At 44.1% G+C, this 20,625-nt stretch overlaps 4 protein-coding genes and 6 non-coding genes across 17 annotated transcripts in view; 5 read left to right on the top strand and 5 right to left on the bottom strand.

The window, feature by feature from the left end:
- Window positions 1–335: 335 nt before the first annotated feature.
- On the top strand, window positions 336–5,567 carry prodha (proline dehydrogenase (oxidase) 1a). Its single transcript, XM_085925539.1, has 14 exons — window positions 336–782; window positions 1,349–1,557; window positions 2,027–2,061; window positions 2,574–2,723; window positions 2,797–2,861; window positions 3,216–3,332; window positions 3,415–3,494; window positions 3,565–3,646; window positions 3,724–3,816; window positions 3,888–4,034; window positions 4,103–4,278; window positions 4,345–4,443; window positions 4,509–4,597; window positions 4,870–5,567. The coding sequence occupies exons 1-14, from the start codon at window positions 435–437 to the stop codon at window positions 5,058–5,060; spliced, it is 1,881 nt and encodes a 626-aa protein (XP_085781665.1). The 5' UTR covers window positions 336–434; the 3' UTR covers window positions 5,061–5,567.
- A 500-nt stretch (window positions 5,568–6,067) lies between these two features.
- On the top strand, window positions 6,068–7,912 carry gal3st1b (galactose-3-O-sulfotransferase 1b). The gene is made up of 2 exons (XM_085926444.1): window positions 6,068–6,287; window positions 6,387–7,912. The coding sequence occupies exons 1-2, from the start codon at window positions 6,166–6,168 to the stop codon at window positions 7,546–7,548; spliced, it is 1,284 nt and encodes a 427-aa protein (XP_085782570.1). The 5' UTR covers window positions 6,068–6,165; the 3' UTR covers window positions 7,549–7,912.
- Window positions 7,913–8,359: 447 nt separating this feature from the next.
- On the bottom strand, window positions 8,360–8,430 carry trnag-gcc (transfer RNA glycine (anticodon GCC)). Its single transcript has one exon. It is a non-coding gene; the product is annotated as a tRNA-Gly (tRNA).
- Window positions 8,431–8,719: 289 nt separating this feature from the next.
- Window positions 8,720–8,790, bottom strand: trnag-gcc (transfer RNA glycine (anticodon GCC)). The gene has a single exon. It is a non-coding gene; the product is annotated as a tRNA-Gly (tRNA).
- A 271-nt stretch (window positions 8,791–9,061) lies between these two features.
- Window positions 9,062–9,132, bottom strand: trnag-gcc (transfer RNA glycine (anticodon GCC)). The gene has a single exon. It is a non-coding gene; the product is annotated as a tRNA-Gly (tRNA).
- A 203-nt stretch (window positions 9,133–9,335) lies between these two features.
- trnad-guc (transfer RNA aspartic acid (anticodon GUC)) lies at window positions 9,336–9,407 on the top strand. Its single transcript has one exon. It is a non-coding gene; the product is annotated as a tRNA-Asp (tRNA).
- Window positions 9,408–9,682: 275 nt separating this feature from the next.
- Window positions 9,683–9,754, top strand: trnad-guc (transfer RNA aspartic acid (anticodon GUC)). Its single transcript has one exon. It is a non-coding gene; the product is annotated as a tRNA-Asp (tRNA).
- Window positions 9,755–9,880: 126 nt separating this feature from the next.
- On the bottom strand, window positions 9,881–9,952 carry trnae-cuc (transfer RNA glutamic acid (anticodon CUC)). Its single transcript has one exon. It is a non-coding gene; the product is annotated as a tRNA-Glu (tRNA).
- Window positions 9,953–10,434: 482 nt separating this feature from the next.
- Window positions 10,435–20,625, bottom strand: part of srek1 (splicing regulatory glutamine/lysine-rich protein 1) — a 10,791-nt gene continuing 600 nt past the window's right edge. The window contains exons 1-14 of one of the 8 annotated variants that reach the window (XM_085925394.1): window positions 19,716–20,063; window positions 19,424–19,557; window positions 17,265–17,380; window positions 17,026–17,172; window positions 16,766–16,944; window positions 16,567–16,697; window positions 16,387–16,489; window positions 16,071–16,172; window positions 15,934–16,002; window positions 15,760–15,862; window positions 13,767–15,672; window positions 13,455–13,589; window positions 12,153–12,247; window positions 10,435–11,953 (exon numbers count right to left, since the gene is read on the bottom strand). In XM_085925394.1, the coding sequence (XP_085781520.1) occupies window positions 15,562–15,672; window positions 15,760–15,862; window positions 15,934–16,002; window positions 16,071–16,172; window positions 16,387–16,489; window positions 16,567–16,697; window positions 16,766–16,944; window positions 17,026–17,172; window positions 17,265–17,380; window positions 19,424–19,557; window positions 19,716–19,843 (1,323 nt within the window). In that variant the 5' untranslated portion in view covers window positions 19,844–20,063 and the 3' untranslated portion in view covers window positions 10,435–11,953; window positions 12,153–12,247; window positions 13,455–13,589; window positions 13,767–15,561. Of the gene's footprint in view, window positions 11,954–12,152; window positions 12,248–12,487; window positions 12,999–13,454; window positions 13,590–13,766; window positions 15,673–15,759; window positions 15,863–15,933; window positions 16,003–16,070; window positions 16,173–16,386; window positions 16,490–16,566; window positions 16,698–16,765; window positions 16,945–17,025; window positions 17,173–17,264; window positions 17,381–19,423; window positions 19,558–19,648; window positions 20,064–20,625 lie in introns of those variants that run through there. The other 7 variants (XM_085925396.1, XM_085925392.1, XM_085925398.1 and 4 more) reach the window with 7 other exon arrangements.
- On the top strand, window positions 10,943–14,531 carry LOC147048121 (protein sidekick-2). Its single transcript, XM_085926940.1, is given in 14 exon segments — window positions 10,943–10,952; window positions 11,131–11,140; window positions 11,564–11,730; window positions 11,800–11,963; window positions 12,174–12,309; window positions 12,388–12,476; window positions 12,600–12,792; window positions 12,863–13,081; window positions 13,180–13,314; window positions 13,469–13,618; window positions 13,702–13,927; window positions 13,999–14,083; window positions 14,240–14,437; window positions 14,439–14,531. Coding segments are annotated over 14 exon segments (1,875 nt in total).

Below are 20,625 nucleotides of genomic sequence, written 5' to 3'. Positions count from 1 at the left end.
CTTTATCCGTGTTTACGATCTTATGCTGCTGCAATCTAGTAGTTTTGATTTCCCCTGTGGGAACCACTAACTTTATTTTCTATTTTGACTTTATTCGTCTATTTTAATTACAGATGTTATTTTTGTTCGAAAATGCCGGTCTTCAAATTAATTGGCATGGTTAACTAAGGTTTTATTCAGGGGGAAAAAATTAAAGTAGTCTACTGTACAAGCAAAACACGTACTACTTGTTGAGGTGTATACGTGTGTATAAAGTTTTACTTTTTGACGGCATTTGAAGCTTTGGTTACTTTTAAGAGGGTGGGAGGGATGTTGCCATTACATAACATGTCCGACCATGAAGGACCCGCCCCCATCTTGAGAAGAACATTATGCAACTTGCCTAGTAAAAGGCGAACAGAACGTGCCGTTTCCATCCCGCACAGACGAAAATAATGTCGTGTTCCAACAAGATCGTCTCCGCTCTCGTCCGGGCCAACAAGGCTGGCAAGCTGCGCTGCCTCTCGGCCACGAGGTGCAGATCCACGGCGGCGTCCACCCAAGAGAAGGAGCAGCACCAGCAACAGATGGTGGATGGACGATGCGCTGTGGTGGAGGCTGAGCCCGTGGAGCTCATCAGCCAGGGCAGGAGCTTTCAAGGCGGGAAGCCGCAAAGCAAAATCAGCGTGGACTTCAACAACACAGAAGAAGCTTACAAAAGTAAAGACAACGTGGAGCTGCTCAGGAGTCTGCTGGTTTTCAAGCTATGCACGGTGGACATGTTGGTGGAGAAGAACAAGGAGGTTAGGAAGGCGCATATATATATATTTTTTTTTAATCACGAATCAACCATTTAGCTAAGAAATAAGGATTTTATTTAGGATTTTATTAGTAGCCTACATAATCATTTAATTCTATTATTGTAATGATAAGAATATTTTCACTCAACTAAATCATTTAATTTACTGTTGCCATTTAATGGATTAAATAAAAATGAAAAACTTGATGACTTACATGAATTCAATCATGACAATAATTTATTCAAATGCAACAAATGTTACTATTATTAATTTTAGTGATTTTGTTTCTATTATCCATTTTCAAATGAGTAATAATCTAAATATAATATGTATTTATATATTTTATTTTACAATAAGATAGAACATGATTGTTTTTTTTTTTCAACTGGATGGCTTTGTTCAGTTTCCTTTGTTTGATCATGCCTGTGTTTCTACTCTTTCAAATCCCAGCAGGAACAGTGGTTGCACCCATTGTCAACAGAAACAGACTCATGCATAACATGTTGCGCAATATGTGACTAACTTGTAATGGACAGCATGTTTGTAAACATTGTTTACATATTTTACAGTTGATGGATCTGAGCAAGAAGGTGCTGGGTAAGTGGCTCTTTGAGAAGATGATGAAGATGACCTTCTACGGTCAGTTTGTGGCGGGCGAGGACCACAACGCCATCAAGCCGTTGATCCAGAAGAACCAGGCGTTCGGCGTGGGCGCCGTGCTAGACTACAGCGTGGAGGAGGACCTCACGCAGGAGGAGGCGGAGAAAAAGGAGATGGAGTGAGTTCTTGTTTGACTAGACGCAGTGGAATGTGTTCCTTATTTATCCCTGTCACGTGCTGCTGGTTGAAACGAAGCGTGCTCATTAAAACGCCCATGTGGTGCAAGTTATGCAGTTATGTAAGCAAAGTGGGGAGGGGGGGGGGGTCTTAGTGGATGTAAGTCGTCCAAAACACAACAAAAACATGCTTGTATTTTAAGGTTAGGGTTAATAACCACACCATGATTTTCTTTTATCACATGCCGCATGTTCTGTTTCCTGCATCACGAAGCACACGTTTACAAAAACAAATCATTTGCTCACATGACGTTCTATTGGCTGGTCAGGACAGGCCCCTCTCTTCCGATTGGCTAGTCGGAATCCTACGAGACAGAACAGAACTTGGCAGAATGACAATGCTGATAGCTATTATCATAATAGTTATTTTCATAATCAGTAATGATTCTTTTTTTGTTTTTGTTTTTGCAGTTCGTGTGTGTCACAGGCCGAGAAAGAAAGTCCAGGTGAGTTGTGTCGAGTTGTTGTTGGGTTATTCCTGGACAGTTTGAGTCCAGACGATGGTATGTTGTGTCGTGCAAACACGTGATGCTGCAGCCTATAGGTTATATTTGGAGGCTTGTGATGACGAGTCCACTCGAGATTCTGAGAAGAAGTTCGGTTCGGGTTACATGAATGAAGCAGTATCGTATGTCTTTACCAAAATAGTAAACACATCTCACTTTAGTATAAGTCAATGAGAAGTGCAACCACAATAATTGAACCTGGTTCATTTTCCTGAACATTTTTTAAAATTACATTTTTTTAAAGTCTAAAATACCTGCTTCTGATTTGTTCTTTAACAAATTCCCCAATAGTTGTCCATGTTGGCTGCTTTAAACCAAAATGGACCATTTTCTGTTTTAATTTTACAGGAAGCGAGCATGCTCGTATCAAACTTATATATTGGTCAAACCAGATCATTTTTTTTAAAAAGAAACCTTAGCTGGTCAACTCATGTATCATATTTTCCTCATAGCTGCTGATCACCGTGAGAAGAAGTACAGGGCCCACCGGCAATTTAGCGACCGACGCGGCGGCGTCATTAGCGCCCGAACGTATTTCTATGCCGACGAGGTCAAATGCGATAACCAGCTGGAAACGTTTATCAACTGCATCAAAGCCTCAGGTAGTAACAAAAATCGATTTCGACTCCATCAACCACAACATGGACTCCAGTATGAATACGGCTTTACTTTCAGGTGGAGCTTCTACTGATGGATTCTCAGCCATCAAAATGACAGCTCTGGGACGTCCACAGTTCCTTGTGAGTGGAACACAATGTTCTCAATATTAACCCAAATGTGTTTATATAATTGGCCCTGAGCCACCAAGTTGGTAGCATTAGCACTATCTTATTCACTAATGTTAGTTTTATCTCATTAAGTCAGTCAATGATTATCCATTTATCATCTCTTGGCGGTCGAGTTGAAGTATGTCACAACGTTTTTACGATTAGACTTTAAAGTTCGTTTACACGGCGTGTTATCAACCCCCTTACAAAATAAAATGATAGCAGATTGTTGTACAACAATAAAAAGAAGCAGAAAAAGCTGCTACCAGAAGAACAGTATATTTTTTTTTATATTTGTTTTGTGACAAGTGTCTTTTCTTCGGACAGCTCCAGTTTTCCGAAGTTTTAGTCAAATGGAAGCAGTTTTTTAAGTTCTTGGCAGCCCAGCAGGGGAAATCAGAAATGACAGCTCTGGAGCAGAAACTGGAACCGGGACAACTCAAAGTACGTGTAGAAGAATGCTCATGCTAATTAATTCGTAAGCGTATTTAAATATTTTTGTTTTCATGAGAACATATATTTTTAGGAGACCTTGACCAAGATGGGTGTCGCTGCTCAGGATGACATTGACAACTGGTTCACCGGAGAAAAGCTGGGACTATCAGGGTAAGAAGAAAATCAATTAAAAATGAATATCCCAGTTCTTAATTCCTTTTGAATTCATTTTTATTTCCAGAACCATTGATATGCTCGACTGGAACAGTTTGATAGACGACACAACCAAAATCGCCAATCTTCTCATGGTGCCAAACCTTGAGGTAAATCAAAGATGGAATCAAGGGGGAATGTTCGAAATAAGATTTTTTAAAATAGCTGAAATTGTTTTGTTTGACAGACGGGAAAGCTTGAGCCCCTGCTGAGCACATTCACAGCTGAGGAAGAGCGGCAAATGAAGCGAATGCTGCAGAGAGTCGATGTTCTGGCCAACGTGAGGAGGACACATCAACTCATCTTCTCAGATCAGGAATATTTCAACATTTCAATCCTCTTTCTATGCAGCACGCCATGGCGCACGGCGTGCGGCTCATGGTGGACGCCGAGCAGACCTACTTCCAGCCCGCCATTAGTCGGCTGACCTTGGAAATGCAAAGGAAATTCAACACGGAGAAGCCCATCATCTTCAACACGTATCAATGCTACCTGAAGGTCAGATGTCCCGCTACTGTGTATGATAGGTTTGAAGTATCCGTGCTGACAAACTAAAACCATTCCAGGAGGCCTACGATAACGTGACAGTGGACGTTGAGCTGTCTCGGCGGGAAGGCTGGTACTTTGGTGCCAAGCTGGTACGGGGGGCCTACATGTACCAGGAAAGAGCCCGGGCAGAGGAGATCGGTTACGAGGACCCCATCAATCCCGACTACGAGGCTACCAACGGGATGTATCACAAGTGAGCAAGGAGTCCCTTTCTGTCACTACCACAGATTTTTTTTTTAACCGTCTGGTTTTGTCGTAGATGTTTGGAGTATCTGCTAGAGGACATCGAGCACGGTCGCAAATCAAACATCATGGTCGCCACTCACAACGAGGACACGGTCAAATTCACTTTGGAGAAGTACGTCGCCTTCTCAGCTCTGGGAATGTCTTGACGTTGCGTAACCAGCGTATGTTCTTTGGCAGGATGAACCAGATGGGCCTTTCACCCACTGAGAACAAAGTCTACTTTGGACAGCTGCTCGGCATGTGCGACCAGATTAGCTTCCCGCTAGGTATGTCCTAACGTCTAGCTAGGCCCCTTACTGATACTAACAATAAACTACGTTATGTGACCACTGAAGCCAAAGTGGTCTTTGAAGTACTTTCACCTTCAGACGAGAAATGGATGGATGTCTCGGCCTGTTGGAGATAACGTCGCCGAGGAGGTTATCTTTAACATGTGTAAACGTTAGCCAATCATGAAGCCATGTTTCAAATAATGACTGGATTCACCGGTCGCAGGTTCAGAGATCACGATGACTTCACCAAAACTTTTCGTCCTCAGGTCAAGCGGGTTTCCCGGTATACAAATACGTTCCGTACGGACCAGTGAATGAGGTCATCCCTTATCTGTCCCGCCGCGCTCAGGAGAACCGCGGCTTCATGAAAGGATCACAGCGGGAGCGCAGCCTACTGTGGAAGGAGCTCAAGAGGCGCCTGCTGGGGGGGCAAATATTTTATAAGCCTGTCTACTGAGTTGCAGAAGCACTGGTTGATGCAGGCATTCCGCCATTTTCATCATAGACCTCCATTTTGGGCTGATGGGGTTACTTAACTTTATCAGAAGAACTGTGAGACTCCATTTTATTTTATTTTTTATAAATAAGTGACTATTGTCCTCATCGGCCCTTTGTTCGTCACAAAAATAATTAGCAACAAGCTAGGATAAAGTGTGAAATGATAGGAAGTGGTACCTTCATTGTAAAGTGTTTAAATGTTATATACTGCTTGTTTTGTTCGATTGCCGTCAGTAACACACACGCACAAGATTAATGACGCAGGGACTTGTACAGATTTGTTGGACTAAATCCAAAGAACGGAACAAAATCAAAACTCCATTAGGAAGTCAATGTTGCAACATAGGCCCGTTAACTTTTTGTATGTGTGCTCGCTCCTTTTTACAGCACTTGCCGGTTGATCACCATTTTGTACAATTGTAAAATACTTTTTTTGATTTCAACAATAAAAGTTTGGAAAAGACAATATGGGATGAGGAGGAGATGGTACGTGTCACTGTCTCAGCCAATCAATGGACAGGACAAGGGAGGATTGTTTGACCCCCGTTGTTTGACCCCCGTTTCTCACTCCCAACGCCCGATAGCGCTCATATTCAGGTAAATGCACGCGTTCTGGTTACTATAGCCATTGCCAATCAATAAACATTGTGAGGACAATGCAGGATTTTTTTGACCTCCATGTCAGAGCTCATATTCAGGTAACTGGTCTTGGTTACTGTGATTAGTCCCATTTCAAAACAAAAGCATATCTATTATTAAATGATAGGTTTTATCAATGGAAAAACAAAACGTCCATATGGGAATAGCCAAACCAACCTTTGATGACTAATTTGGACAGTTTAACCTGATATAATGTGAAACGTGACTCTTTCCGTTCGCAACTATAAATATGTTTGAAGGGTAAACATGAGGGTTGCGTTTCACTGAGCTCAGCCGTATCAGTGTCTCATTTATCCATTCCTGTTACTCTCCTCGTGTTGCTCCCTTCGACTTTTTCCTTCCCTATAATCGTTCTTATATTCGGTCTATTTTTTTTTTTTCAGGTTCTCCGATTGGACATCAAAATGCTGCACTTGACCGGAAACAAGTGCACCACTACAATGCAAGGGCTCATCCTTTGGCTTCTATTGATCCACATCTTGGTTCTACTATATTGCTTGAAGTTGCCAACCCATGAAGACTTCAGGTAATGTTGGAGAAAAAAAATGATCACAGTGGAAATGAGCAGCTTTGGATTCAACTTGTATGGTACAATAAAGGCAAAGAATCTCTGTGTGGTTTCCAGAAGTTCCAAAGATGACACCTGTACCCTCAACATGGCCAAACCACTCAATAAGAACCTTCCCCGGTCTTCTCGAAGGTTCCAGACGGACACGTGCTCTCCTTCGGTGAACATCATGTTCCTGAAGACACACAAAACTGCCAGCAGCACACTCCTCAACATCCTCTTCCGCTTTGGAGAAAAACACAAACTCAAGTTCGCCTTCCCCGACGGCCGCAATGACTTCTTCTACCCGTCGCCCTTCCGCCGCTGGCAAGTGAAGAGCTACCAACCCGGCGAATGCTTCAATATATTGTGCAACCACATGCGCTTGTGCCCAGTGGAGGTGGCGGCGCTGTTGCCACCCGACGCCACCTACGTCACCATCCTACGTGACCCGGCTCATCTTCTGGAATCGGCCTTCCACTACTACCACAGGGCCGTGCCCCTCACCTGGAGCATAGGCGGTGACGACAAACTGGAAGAGTTCCTCAGGAGTCCTCGGACCTACTACAGGGCTCACGCCTACAACGCCTTCTACCTGAAGAACCTGCTCTTATTCGACTTGGGCTCCGACAACAACCTGGATGCTGACCATCCTGGCGTGACGGAGGCCATTCAAGGTTTGTCCAGAAGGTTCCACCTGGTGCTCATTGCGGAATATTTTGACGAATCGCTGATCCTGCTGAAGGAGACGCTGTGCTGGAGCATGGAGGATATTTTGTACTTCAAACTTAACGCTCGGGCGAGCTCGTCTGTCTCTCGTCTGACCCCGGAGTCCAGGGCCCGGGCTTTGGGGTGGAACGGGGCCGACTGGAGGCTCTATCGACACTTCAACGCTACCTTGTGGGACAAGGTGGAGGCGTACGGGCGAAAGAGGATGAAGCGGGACGTGGCCGAGCTACGACAGAGGAATGCCGAGATGAGAACGTTGTGCTTGGAAGGTGGAGAGGCGGTGAAAGCGCCGGACATTCGAGACCAACGCTTTCTGCCCTGGCAGCCCCTGGGAGGGAAGTCCATTCTGGGATATAACCTGAGGAAAGACATCCATCCCGACTTGAGGAGCATATGTGAGAAGATGCTCACACCAGAAATACAATACTTGGCTGACTTGGGGGTCAATCTCTGGCTTACACGACTGTGGGGGTGGTTGAAAGATACTATTTACTGGGGCCCGCCCATTTAGTCGGCTGAGCAATTTAATCGGCCGATTTTAGGACTTTAGAAAGAGGTTGAATAAATGCTGATTGATTTACATCAACATCTTACAACATTTGTCAAAATGACATCCAAATAGAACTACCTAAACAGTCAGTGTCGATAATATATGGTCAAACACTGACCCCTAGTGGATATCAAACAACATCACAGGCGGAATTGCGTGACTAATTTGCCAGATATCTTCGGCAACATAGCGTGTCATATTCAAATGTTAAATATAAAAGTAAAAAAGTGTTCTAAAAACTGTTTTTTTTATTGTTTTCAAAAAATAATGTAAATATGAAATATGTATGCATCTGACAATGATTAACTGATTAATTTCATTAAGTATAAATATAATAAAGAGTTGTTTAAGGGGCTAAATAATGTATAATGGGCTAAAATAGTCAATCCATTCGAATGAATAGAGAACAAAAACAATTAAATGATCCCCACTTACCAATTCTACCAATTATGTCCACTCAAAACGAGCTTTATCCCAGTTCAGGCACAAAGAAAGATGAAATTTCTCCTAAATTGAGCACCAAGCATCGGAAAAGTGCTCCAAATCCACGATACCAAAGCCAAAAGATAAATCTGCAGCTAATTATTTCTCACTCCCTACTACACTTCCTGCTTCAGTTTCCCTTCCCACTAAGATGCACGTGCAATTTGTGGCAACACTGATTGGTCACTTCGATGGGACACCAGTGCAGGCAGAATGGCACAGGAAAGCAAAATTGAAAGGGTCATATAAATGTGCATCCTAAAGTTCTTGACCAAAAAAAAAAGTAAGTTGCATTGGCCGGGAATCGAACCCGGGCCTCCCGCGTGGCAGGCGAGAATTCTACCACTGAACCACCAATGCATACATCATGAAACATACCATAACGTTTATAAAGAAAATCACGTAAAGCTGCAGGATCTGACGTCGAACTTAAATACAGCAACTCTTAGACCTATGGCGTAGCAGGCAATTTTGTCCACTGAACCACTAATGCTGTGTCATAGAAAACTCCAAGAGCTGTCACAATTTGTCTCCCTTCCTTACCTTCTCCCTTGTCACCTATCAAGTTTCTCCCGAGTATAAAACAGAAATACTGTAAAGCAGCACAAAATAATGACTTATTACTGAATCAGATATTAAAAGGTTGCGTTGCATTGGCCGGGAATCGAACCCGGGCCTCCCGCGTGGCAGGCGAGAATTCTACCACTGAACCACCAATGCTTGACATGTCTGTAAACATTGAAATATTAAACTTAAAGTCAAGCCAACCTAGGAAGTTTTACACCCCTAATGTTAAACGTCTTAAATTAGAACTTTTATTCGGAATAGGAAGTTTTAGCTTAAGCTAACAACCTCTATGCTGCATTCTCTACACATATGTTGCTTTATTTGTAAACCGAGCTGCACTTTAAAAAGAAGTGACTGTCAAGCAAAATTGAAAGGGTCATATAAATGTGTATCCTAAAGTTCTTGACCCTAAAGAAAAGTAAGTTGCATTGGCCGGGAATCGAACCCGGGCCTCCCGCGTGGCAGGCGAGAATTCTACCACTGAACCACCAATGCATTTCTGACATCCAGACGAATATTTGTAAAATTAAAGTTAGTTAGACCTGCGCCAAGCTCAACCCGGGATCGAGAGCGGAAATTAGAACGCGAAACCACCTATACTTAACTTACAGCTATACCCTTACCACAGCTTTACCTAAAGCAGTTGAGATACCGTATATGGATTGAAAATGCTATATTCTCGTCCGGACATCGCCTTCTCCTCGTTAGTATAGTGGTGAGTATCCCCGCCTGTCACGCGGGAGACCGGGGTTCGATTCCCCGACGGGGAGTACGTTTTTAATTATGTTTGAATTTACAATTCTGTTCCTTACATTTTGCTGGCATAAAATTATATCCATCCATCCGTTCGTTCCTCTACCGCTTTTCCCCACAAGAGTCGCCGGCATGCTTGGAGCCTATCCCAACAGTCATCGGGCACTAGGCGGGACTGGTTGCAGCCCAATCGTAATTTGGGAGTGCTCAATTGACTTACTATGTATGTTTTTGGGGTGGGAAGAGGTGCATAGCTGCCTACATAAAAGAACATTCTGGTCATTGACTTCACTCCTCGTTAGTATAGTGGTGAGTATCCCCGCCTGTCACGCGGGAGACCGGGGTTCGATTCCCCGACGGGGAGACTTGTTTTTAATAAGTTTCAATTTGTTTTTGTTCGATATCTGAATGGACTTCTTTTCTTCAATTGCTGTATTCTGTTTACATAAGTACATTTTCACACATCAAAACATTAAAAATAAAAACTTAGTTCCCTGACCGGGAATCGAACCCGGGCCGCGGCGGTGAGAGCGCCGAATCCTAACCACTAGACCACCAGGGACCTCATACGAAAACCTGACATCAATGCTGTATATATAAGTATCTAAAATGAAGTGAATTAAAATCCCTGACTTGTGCACTCTTACTTTATAAGAGTTAGAATTCTGAGATTTAATTTGGTCGAATTTTGAAGTGAGGATTCTCACTCTAAAATCAGAATCCTGACTATTCTCAGTATTGAATTCTGAGATTAAAATCTATTTTGACATTTAAATCAGAACCCTGACTTGTAAACTCTCACTTTAAAGTTAGAATTGAAAGATTAAGTGAGAATTCTGACTTTAAAATCAGAATTGAATTCTGAATTGAATTCCGTGATTAAAGTTAGAATTCTGAGATTAAAATAAGAAATAGAATTTTGAAGTGAGGGTTCTCACTGTGAAGTGATTCATGAAATATAAATCAGAACTCTGACTCGTAAACTCTCACTTAAAATTGAGAAGTTTCATTATATTTAAAATCCAATATGGCCCTCCGATTGTTTTTGCTGATGAGTGTTTTCCATTTTGTGGTATGGGCCATACATTTCTTTTTTCAAAGTCTTCTTAATGTGCTTAATGTGTCTTGACTACATGTTGATTTGTAATGCAGATTTGGAAGGATGTCAAAACCCACTAGTTCCTCACATAAAGCTTACAGATGGTGAGCATGATAAAGAAACGACTTTTTTAACTGATACAATTTAAATACCAAATCTTGAACTTTTTCCCCCCCCTCATCAAGGATGACACATTTACCAAAAAAAAAAACAAACGTGGCATGCGTCAGACAGATGAAACCGAGACTAAGAGAATTTCGTTGGCTAAGAGGCTTAATTTTTTTTTTTAATCATTTGAGTAAGTTAGTGGGGCGTGAATGACTTCCTGTGAGCTGCGCGAGTCAACTTCTCCATCCAAATTGCACACTCACACAGCTATTATGCTCACAGATGATGGATTGTCCATGTGACTTAACAATTTACATTTACATGACATCTTTTCGTGTGACTACCATGATCGGACGTGTGTGTGATCTCCTCCATTGTCATCTTTTACTACTTCTCACTGGTAAGTCACTTTCATTTCATGAATCCCATTTTTGCATTTTTAATATATTTTAATTTCAGCATTTTTTTTGGGGGGGGGTTTGTGGGTCTCAGGTGTATTTTTGGATTCGTGTGTGGTGTGTTCGCTGGGACAGATCCAACCAGGTGAGCTTTGGTGTTTAATGTCTACACGCCGAAGTAAACATAAGTAAATATTTGCGCCTCTTATTGATGATGTCACGGTTTTGTTTCAGCGTCCTGTAGGTTTGATAATTACCCATCGAAGTATGAGCCCTGCCACCTCGCCTTGCCAGGTAACCGACGACTCAGGAAGTCGGGAAGTGGAATGAAGGACTGAGTGGTTTTGTTCTATGTCTCCAGGTGGCATTGCAGGCTTGGAATGTTACGGAAAAACTCACTTTTCTGGTCTCCTGTCGTGTCATTGGCGGCGCGGGGCAGCGGAGGAGAAGGAGGCCAACTTCACGCTCGTCGTCCGTCAAAAGCGAGTCTTCTTAAATTGGCAAAATAAAAATACAATTTAGAAAAACAAGCAAACATTTTGATTGAACGTTTTGTGGCTTCTGCCAGGAAGGACAAATTCTGCCAAGTGTATAAGATAAAAAATGATGATGATGAAACCAAGGACACTTTGAGTAACATCGAAGTGTTTGAGCAGAACTTGACCGTGGAGGTTCTGGAACATGTCGGGTCCAGATGTTCCAAAGATGTCTTCACAGCGCATTACAGCAGCCTGAGTAAGTTCTTGCCTAACTTTCACCTGCACAGTTCATGTCTGTGATTCTTCACGGTCGGCCATTTTTCAGTGCGCTGCGGTCCTCCTCAACACGTCACCTTCAGGCGTCATTCGGACAGTCACGTTAACGTCAGCGCTCAGTGGAGTCAGGACGATGACGAGGTGGTCACATCTGTCTGCGTGCGTCACAAAGAGGTCACAGACCATCATGACAACCGTGGAATCTGGCGACAGGTGGATAAAACGTTAGCAATTTGACTTTCGACTTACGTGTCGTTATCACGATACACAGGAAATATATTGATGTTTATCAAAGGTTAGCTACACAAATTTGTTCCAGTTTGAGAAAAACAGCGATGCATTGAAGATAAGTTGAATGAAAGGAACAGTCTAGAAAAAGAAGGAAGTAAGACAGTAGCTAACATTTTTGTCCGTGTGATTTAGGTGTGCTGCCAGGGTGCAGCCGGGTGTCAACTAGTGGGTGTGAAGGGCTCGCCGGTGCTTGAGGTTCAGGTGGCCTGCGGGATTAGCAAGAAGTGCTCTCAGTGTCCATGGAGCCACGTCTACATGCTGCCACCGGGTGATCATCTTATGGAGACTACAAACGCCACGTGTCTCGTATCACTATTATTAATATTACTGATTCACGCATCATCAGAGCTGACAAGGCCGCCGCTTAACTTCCACGTGGTAGAAAACAAGATGGCCGACAAAGGAGGACAAAGAATGATCTCGCTGACGTGGATGGTATGGTTACAACTTAGTGTAGACCTAGCATAGCATGACATGGTGCCTAGCATAGCATAGCGACAATGTAGCATAGCCTAATTTAGTAGTTATTTATAACGCTGTTTTTTATTTTGGTTTCAGTTCGCTGAGGAACATGATGGCTTTAACGTGTCATTGGCCAAGGTATCAGGGGAGTCTCCCTTGGAGGTCCTCAGTGTAACGCGGCCACCCATCACGTTGCTAGTGTCCAACTCAGCCTTCCACGTCCACGTCTCGGCTTTCAACAACGTCAGTGTCTCGCCGTCTGCAAGCATCACGCTGATGCCACCGCATGGTCAGTCTAATGGCGCCGGATGGAGGTCAGCCATTTTAGGCTCATGTCAGCCATTTCATGATCATTACAGAAGACGAGAACGGTATCAATGACGGAGATGGCGGAAAGCTGAGTGTGCGTGTCCACAACCAGAAGTCCTTCAGTGTGCTGTGGAAGGACGACTTGGTCAGGAAGTACAATTGCTTCTGTCTGGAGTGGAGCGCCACCTATGGACCATACCCGCCCAACATGTTCTATAAATCCTTCTATGAGGAAAGCAACAATTTCTGGACGATGGTTGATATCTCAGGTGGTTTGTACTATTATATGTTGAGATGATATTCAATGTATTTGTAGCTACCAGAGTAAAGTAGTATCATGACTTACAAGTTAGTTTTCTACTTTCAGAGCAATTGCAAGCGTACACTAGCTACGACGTCTGGCTGCACGTGCGTGACCGACAGCAAACATGTAACCTGAAGCGAGTCAACAACAGCCAAGAAGCCACCTACGCCAAATCGCGCTTCTACTACCTGGAAGGATGTGAGTGTCTTGTTTTACATTCGACTATACGTCAACTATCAAAATTTCAGTATCCCAGATACATCGGATTGATAAACCAGCATTAATAGAGCAATTTCAGTATCAATAACACAGCATTAAATAGCGAAATCAATATGTACCTGTTTTCTGTTAGCGCCGGCTAGCGCTCCCTCCAACTTGAGCGTTGTGTCCGTCACCTCGGCCTCTCTGGAACTGCGCTGGTCAGCTATCTCACCGGAGGACCGACGTGGGTTTCTGCTGGGCTACGTGATCCACTATGCAGAGGACCGGCAGCCAGAAAGAAGTAAAAAAAAAAAAAAAATCATTTGAATTTAACATTTCAAGAATTCACAACATTTTGTGAAACTAGTGGATGTTCTCTCGCAGACATCAGCGTGGGGCCGCTGGTCCACAACTACACATTGAAGGGTCTACGTAACGGGGCGGCATACCGGGTCCAGGTGTCAGGGTTCACGCGGGCCGGGCAGGGGGTCCGGAGTGCCGCTAGGATGGTGGAGACGCGGCACGGAGTTTCGTCAAACCTCACGGCACTCGTCATCATCTCGACCCTCGTTGTACTGACTGCCATGTTGGGGTCCTACTTCCTCAGAAGGTAAAGCACAAGCATACTGCTGAAAGGAAAGGCAACGACACGTCAACTTGACCTTTTTGATATCCATCAAGCAGAACTAAATTCATCTTTTGGCCCAACATTCCCAACCCTGAAAAGAGCATCACTATGCAGAAATTCAACGTATCTACACAACTGGTAAGTGATTATCATGAAGGTGACCAATTTGATTCCAAACAACAACTTTAGGGCAAACTTTGGCCATTTTCTCAGGATTTCTAACTAAAACTTCCAACTCTTCAATTTGATACCTGACAAATCTATTTAATCCCACCGAACGATTCCATTCGGCAGATGCTTCAGCCCGTCGACACGCTCACGTCGGAGGAGGAATGCATCGCAACGAATCTGCTTGTGGTGGAGCTCCGAGCGCCGACTTCATCCCACGGCGATCAGAGTGCTGCGAACTCCCATGATCGTCCCTTTGCGGGCTGCTTCAGCGGTTACACCAGCTTGGACGTCATCCAGCAGCTGATGTTGATGGGTGAAGAATGAACGCTCACGCGGTAGACTACAGTTTAGCGTGGAGCGCGACACTCGCCTACATGGAAAAGGCACATTAGTCATGATCGTGATCCAGGAATAAATCCAATCGTCCTCCAGTCCTGCAGTGGGCGATGCATGAAGCACAAAAAGACGACTTGTTTAAAATTGTATTTTTTTTTTTTTTTTTTACTAAAACGTCACAACAAACAGAAGCTTGTGTACATGAGACAAATGTACAATAATCCCAGTGCTCTCTTTTAAAAAAATAGAACAAAATCAATTTGTTGACTTTTAACTCAATATCGTATTCAGTTACCGATGCTAGTGCTAGACGCTAACCATGCAAATAAACGTCTCCAATAATTTGTACAATGGCAGCGTAGGCACTTGATGTTCTCCGCGTCACTTGCTTGTTCGTACACTTTTTTTTTAAGGGGGGGGGGGCTTCGCATCAGAGACTGGACGGAGGCAGTATTTGCATTTTAACATCAGAAACCCTTTTCGCACTGATTATCAATGCTGTTTTTTTTCACAGCGTTGTTATTCGGAGAGAAATGTAATGACGCACACAGGAAGTAAAAGTCGACCCATCAATTGCCAGTGTGGCATCATCGTTAAAATAACATAGGTAGGCTGTTTTGAAGTGTGACACCCAAAGTAAGCTGTAGTGCATGAAAGGTACTGACATGGAACGTGGGGGAGCTGAAGTTGATTCGCCAGGTTTCCTTGTCAATGGCGGGAGACAAAAACCCAAACTGGGGTTGAAGGTTCGTCGGCTTCCTCTTTTTTTTCCGCCCTACCTGCACAAGTTTATCTTTCACAGCTGCGCAACACAATAGGGACTAAACACAGCAAGCGTGGCCACAAAAACATAAAAACCAAATGAAGCCTCCTTGTAAACGTCGCTACTCGTGCAGGAAACATCGGGCGTTTCCTTCCTTTCACGTTGCCAAAACGGGCAAGTGAGGCTCATCGTTAACCGATTTCGGGAGCATATGCCCGTGCTTAACACGACACGTAACCGCTATTTGCGAGATGCAAAAAATTGGACATTGTGGCGCTTCACTTGCCCTCTCGGCGGGGGTGGGGGTGGGGGGGAGTGACAACTTAAGTCAGTCAGTCGGGCAGCGTCAAATGGACGCGTCGTCACTGCGCGCCTTGTGGACGCCGTTGTGCTGCGTGAAGGGGGGCGAGTGGGCGTCCTCAGCGGGTGAGGCCTCTCTGTCGTAGTCCCGTCCCACCTGAAACATTCCGCAGTGCAGTCATTTTGGATCTCGGCGGCCTTTCAGGATTACTGCCTGTGCAAAGACGCCACAAATCCGACTTACCTTGTGCATTTTCTTGCCTCTCGGTCGCTCTTCATCTTTACGGCTTCTTTTTCTCGAAGTAGGTTCCCATTCGTCCCGGCTGCGTTCCCGCCGCTTTTTAATTCTGACAACATTCAAAGCAAAGTGAGATTGTGAATGTTAGTATCTTTTCAAGTTCAACTGCCTGATATTCACCTCTTTGGGGAGGGCGACCTGCCCCTTCTAGGAGGACTCCGAGATCGCCCCCGACTCCGCCGGCGGATCCTAAATGTCACACGTTATTTACAAAAATGCTTTCCTTCCGAAGCGCAGCCCGAGTAATCTAAACCAACCTAGAGCGGCTCGTACTTCGCCGCCTGTCTCTGGAGCGTGATCGCTTTCTGTGGCCACTTCGGGAAGTGCGTGTGTCATTCTTCTGCCGCTTCTGCGGCGGTCTAGAAGCACAAAAGTTTTCAGAACATTGCCGGAGAAGAACGATGATCAAATAGCGATGGCCGAGTCCTAATACTGGGTATTGAAATTGGAATGACACAGGAAAAACCTGGTATTGAATATCCTAAACACTGACTTTAAATGTCGCAAACTCCCGTGCATTTGAACAGTGTCAGCATGGTAGCACACCTTAATTAAAAGAAAGTGACAACTCACCCGTGTTTGGAGCGTGATCTTTTGCGCGAGCCAGAGTGGGATCGGGATCGTGATGAGTGTCGTGTTCTTCCCGAATGAGCGGCATAGCGTTTCTCTTTCTCCGCTGAGGAAAACAAAAAAACAAGACGACGTCCGGTTATCCCAAAGGTGACGCTGGCAAACAGGGGGCCGGTGTCACACCTGGCTCAATGGCGGCAGCGATGGTGGACTGCGCCTCCCGAACGCGCTTCATCACACTCTCCAGCTGCTTGGCAGCGGCCTGCGGGGTCATCTCGGGCGGCTTCACGATAGCGTTGTTGGAGTGGTTCACCCTGACGGAGAGTAAAATAAACGACATCATCAATTGTCATCAACAATTCCTGCTGTCATCCTCACGTACTTGAGGGCCCGGTCTCCGAACATGACGCCGTTGAAGGAGAGCGCCCGGGTGACGGCGTCCTGCTCCACGAACTCCACAAAAGCAAAGCGCGAGGGCTGCGTCTCATCACCCGCCATCCGCACAAACTTCACGTCACCCACTTGCTGGAAGAATTCCAGTAGCTGGTCCGCCGTTGTGGTCTGCAGAGGGGATAAACCATCAAATTACAGCATGCCAGGGTTTTTACTCCAAAACCTAGATTGCATCTGGCCAATGATCACCTGTGAGTTCAAGTTGCCTACGTAGACCGTCCTCCTGATCTCATCCACCTTGGATGGGTCCACGTTGCCCATGAGGGGAGGCTGCTGGAGCGAGGAGACTGCAGGCTCCAGGGTGGGGGTTAAGTGACCGACCAGGGGCAGGTTCAACTGTGTGTGAAGGTTGGGGTACAATTGAAGGTACGGTAGCCAAAATAGGTGACATTGGAGGAAAGGATTGCTCATCACATTCAATGACTCACATTCTGTCGTGGGCTGGGCGCTGGGATGGGGAGCAGCCCCCTGCCGTGGAGCAGGTTGTGCACGGGGGCAACAGGTGCCAAAAGCGACAAGGCCTTAGCCTCTTCCGGAATCTTCCCTGCGGGGTACACACAAACAACAGCTGCTCCAAAAAACAATAAAGATATCCTTAGCATTTTCTTACACACACAGTCTTACTAATAGCTTAGCACGATTTACTTTAGGAATGGCTAAACAGTTTGCTTAGTGCTGCTGTAGTGTGTGGTGGTGGAGGGGCAACTCAAGAAAAATCTGTCGATGCTAATAGAGCACATCAAGATAACAAATAGGCTTTCACTCCTAAATCATCTTGCAATTTTCGACGGCAGGCTTGGGGTGGAGCAAGGGCCTGTAGCATCAAGTAGGTTGTTGCCAAGGTAACAGCAGGTTGTTTTCTTACATATTTAAGATAAGACGCAAAAAAACAAATGATGCTTGTACGCTAATGAGAGATGGACCACCTCTGGATGATGAATGAAATCATTGCTGCATTAGCATCACTAGCGAGACTATGATATCTTAATGGCGAATCATCCACGAGCTACAATCATCTGAGCGGACTTGGGAAGAGGTCAGAAGATGTTCTCACTCTCTCTCGCTTTCTCTGTCACTACGTCAATGACAAGAGAGGCAAGTGTTAGTCATCCTCCCTCTTAGCATCCCGTCGCATCATCATGCCGACTCAACCACAAACAAGCTGCAGCAGGAGAGAGAGAGATAAGGGGTATATGGGGGGGGAGGGAGGGTTGGACAATAATAATAATAAGACAGTGGTGCCTTGACTTATTCAAACCAAACCACATCACTTCATCTTGAGAAAGTTGGCTAGCCAAACGTCAGCTAACAAAACTAGCATCTCAATCACAGTTGTAACTTCCAAACCTATATTAAAAATAAAAAGGTATTCTTGAACACAAAAGGTGCAGCAACACGTATAGATAATATAAGAAATGTGATATTTGCAGGCATATTTTCTTGACACTGTGTAAAGAATGACATTCTATTTTGGAGGGGGAGATTAAATGGATTATTATGGTTTCAACTAAATGGAACTCATCAGTCAAGGTACCACTATAATAATAATAATAATAATGATGATAAAAAACAAAGATAAAATCACAACGCTCCAGGGAGAAGAGCGAAAGTGAGAGAAACAACCACCTTTTCATAGACAGAGACAGCAGAGATTGGACAACATGGGGGGAACAAAAAGTATGAAAAAAAAGAAAAAAAGGAGACAAGGTGTCCATCTTGGAGTGCTCCTGGTCACATGATCACTGACGCCTCGTGGCCCCCGTCATCGAGGACGGTAGCGGCCTGGCAAACAATGCCTCAATGACTCAGGCTTAGTAGTGTGGTCGTGTATCTGATATGCACACATAATCACACAGGAAACAAAACAAAAAGCCAAATTAATCACGTCCGTCCAAACAGCAACTTCGAATTATTTGTTGCCGACAGGGGAGTGGGTGGAGGTGAAGGACGAAAAGGGAGATTTAAAGAAAGAAATAAAAAGGGGGCGGGGGTCCTCCCACAAAAACAGGTGATGTTGGAATTTAGGATGATTTGATTTGTAAAATGGTAAAAAGGGTAATAGGGTTGTGAAGGGGTAAGACATTTCTGGTAAGCTTCTGAAAAAATTTCATGGAAAGTAAAACTGGGGAATATTATACATTTTTAAAAACTTAATGGGAAGGTATCACATTCAAGCATCGATACATTTCTTTTGTTTTGTCATTAGCAGACATCCATGCAAAGTAGATTCAATTTTCCCCACCAACTATATTAAATATACACAGATTAAACCCTCATACCATGTGAATTTGCGAGCTCTAAACAGGAAACTGAGATTTGAATCCCAAACCTCAGAACTGTGAGGCTGACGTGCAAACTACAAAGTTGCGTTGACCGTAACTCGTCGTACATTTTATTAGAATGATTTAATCTGTAGGGAAAAAAAAAATTGTGACTCTCAGCATCCACACAATGGAACGCTGCCATGACGTAACAGCTACGTGCATGAACGTTATCCAACCCAGTATAGCACAAGAGCGAATAGTTAAATAGAAAGCAAGGTCATTATGAAATCAAGGGACATTTTGAAGCTTTAGCTCCCACTGACCTTCGGCACATGGCACAACTATGAGGGCTCTATCCATAAAAACAGTATTAGTGAGATGCTGCGCCACTCCAACGCTGGAAGATTCTCGATACTTGACATAGCACACTTTGGACGAGAAGGTTAGCGTGGAGTTGCTATAGAGAGACAAAAAAAAAAAAAGAGGCATTAAAGATTTAACAATCACCCGTGACAACGTTAAATGCGGTCTTAATTATAGTGTCGGACCAGGCGCAGGCCGCACATCTGCGTTATCGCCTGGTCCTCCCCCCCAGCCGCCGCACGTCGCTCTTACTCGGGTGGGTAGAGCCGAAGCTCCTCGATGTCCCCCAGGAAGCCGAAGAGAGTGCGCATTTGCTCGCTGCTCACCGTTGACGACAGATTGGTCACCTGGACGACGTTAGTGCCGGATATTCCACTCATTACGAAACAATGACGTATTTAAAACACCAATAATGTTTATATTCGCCGAATATATGTTCGTGTTTTTTTTTACGTCGAAGATTCGCTGGCTTTTTCTCACAGGACAATTGAATAGCCGAGCGCACTACCGCCCTCCTGTGGGTGGAAGTCGCACATGACAAGATATTTGCACAGTCCAAATGATCAATTTAATTACAGTACAATAAATCACTGTTTGTCGAAAGATACATGAAAACTAGCGATACTTCCGGATTTCTTTGAAATAATAAAACTAAAAATAAACTACAACTCAACCACGAACAGTAATGTTATGAGGCCTGAGTAAATCTCCAACATTTTAATGTAAACGATGAAACAAACCAATTATGCACAGTGTGAAAGAGCATTGGTTTATTTTCCACAGGTGTTATGCCAGAAACGATTTATTATGTACAAAATCTGGAATGTCGCGTGGATGCACGTCTGTGGTCTTTAGAAATACGCTAGCTACATGTGAACACAGGTGCTTTCTGCATTGGAACTTATTGCTGCGTGTGCAACTGGAAAAGAGAAAAAAAAATCACTGTGTGCGTATATATTTACACATTTTGATTAGTAATGCCTAAAAAAAATAAAAGACAGAATTGGCCTGCTAAAAATAAATAAAGACGTGAGCATCCCAAACAGACCCACATGGATGACGATGAATGATTTCCCAAGATTGTCTACAAAAAAAGACGACAGTTTGACATGAATATGAACGTCACAATTTCAAACAAACACAAGATGCCAAACATGCTCAC

The sequence above is a fragment of the Syngnathus leptorhynchus genome, chromosome 12, assembly GCF_054491065.1.
Source record: "Syngnathus leptorhynchus isolate UIUO chromosome 12, UIUO_Slep, whole genome shotgun sequence".
NCBI classification, from domain to species: Eukaryota; Metazoa; Chordata; class Actinopteri; order Syngnathiformes; family Syngnathidae; genus Syngnathus; species Syngnathus leptorhynchus.
This window is presented reverse-complemented; position numbering and strand designations above follow the sequence as displayed.

Bases quoted from the DNA above. Each gene is read 5' to 3' on its own strand.
- prodha (XM_085925539.1), top strand. From the start codon at position 435: ATGTCGTGTTCCAACAAGATCGTCTCCGCTCTCGTCCGGGCCAACAAG. The intron at 783-1,348 runs GTTAGGAAGGCG...CATATTTTACAG, and splicing joins TGGTGGAGAAGAACAAGGAG to TTGATGGATCTGAGCAAGAA. The intron at 3,817-3,887 runs GTGAGGAGGACA...CTTTCTATGCAG, and splicing joins GAGTCGATGTTCTGGCCAAC to CACGCCATGGCGCACGGCGT.
- gal3st1b (XM_085926444.1), top strand. From the start codon at position 6,166: ATGCTGCACTTGACCGGAAACAAGTGCACCACTACAATGCAAGGGCTC. The intron at 6,288-6,386 runs GTAATGTTGGAG...TGTGGTTTCCAG, and splicing joins CCAACCCATGAAGACTTCAG to AAGTTCCAAAGATGACACCT.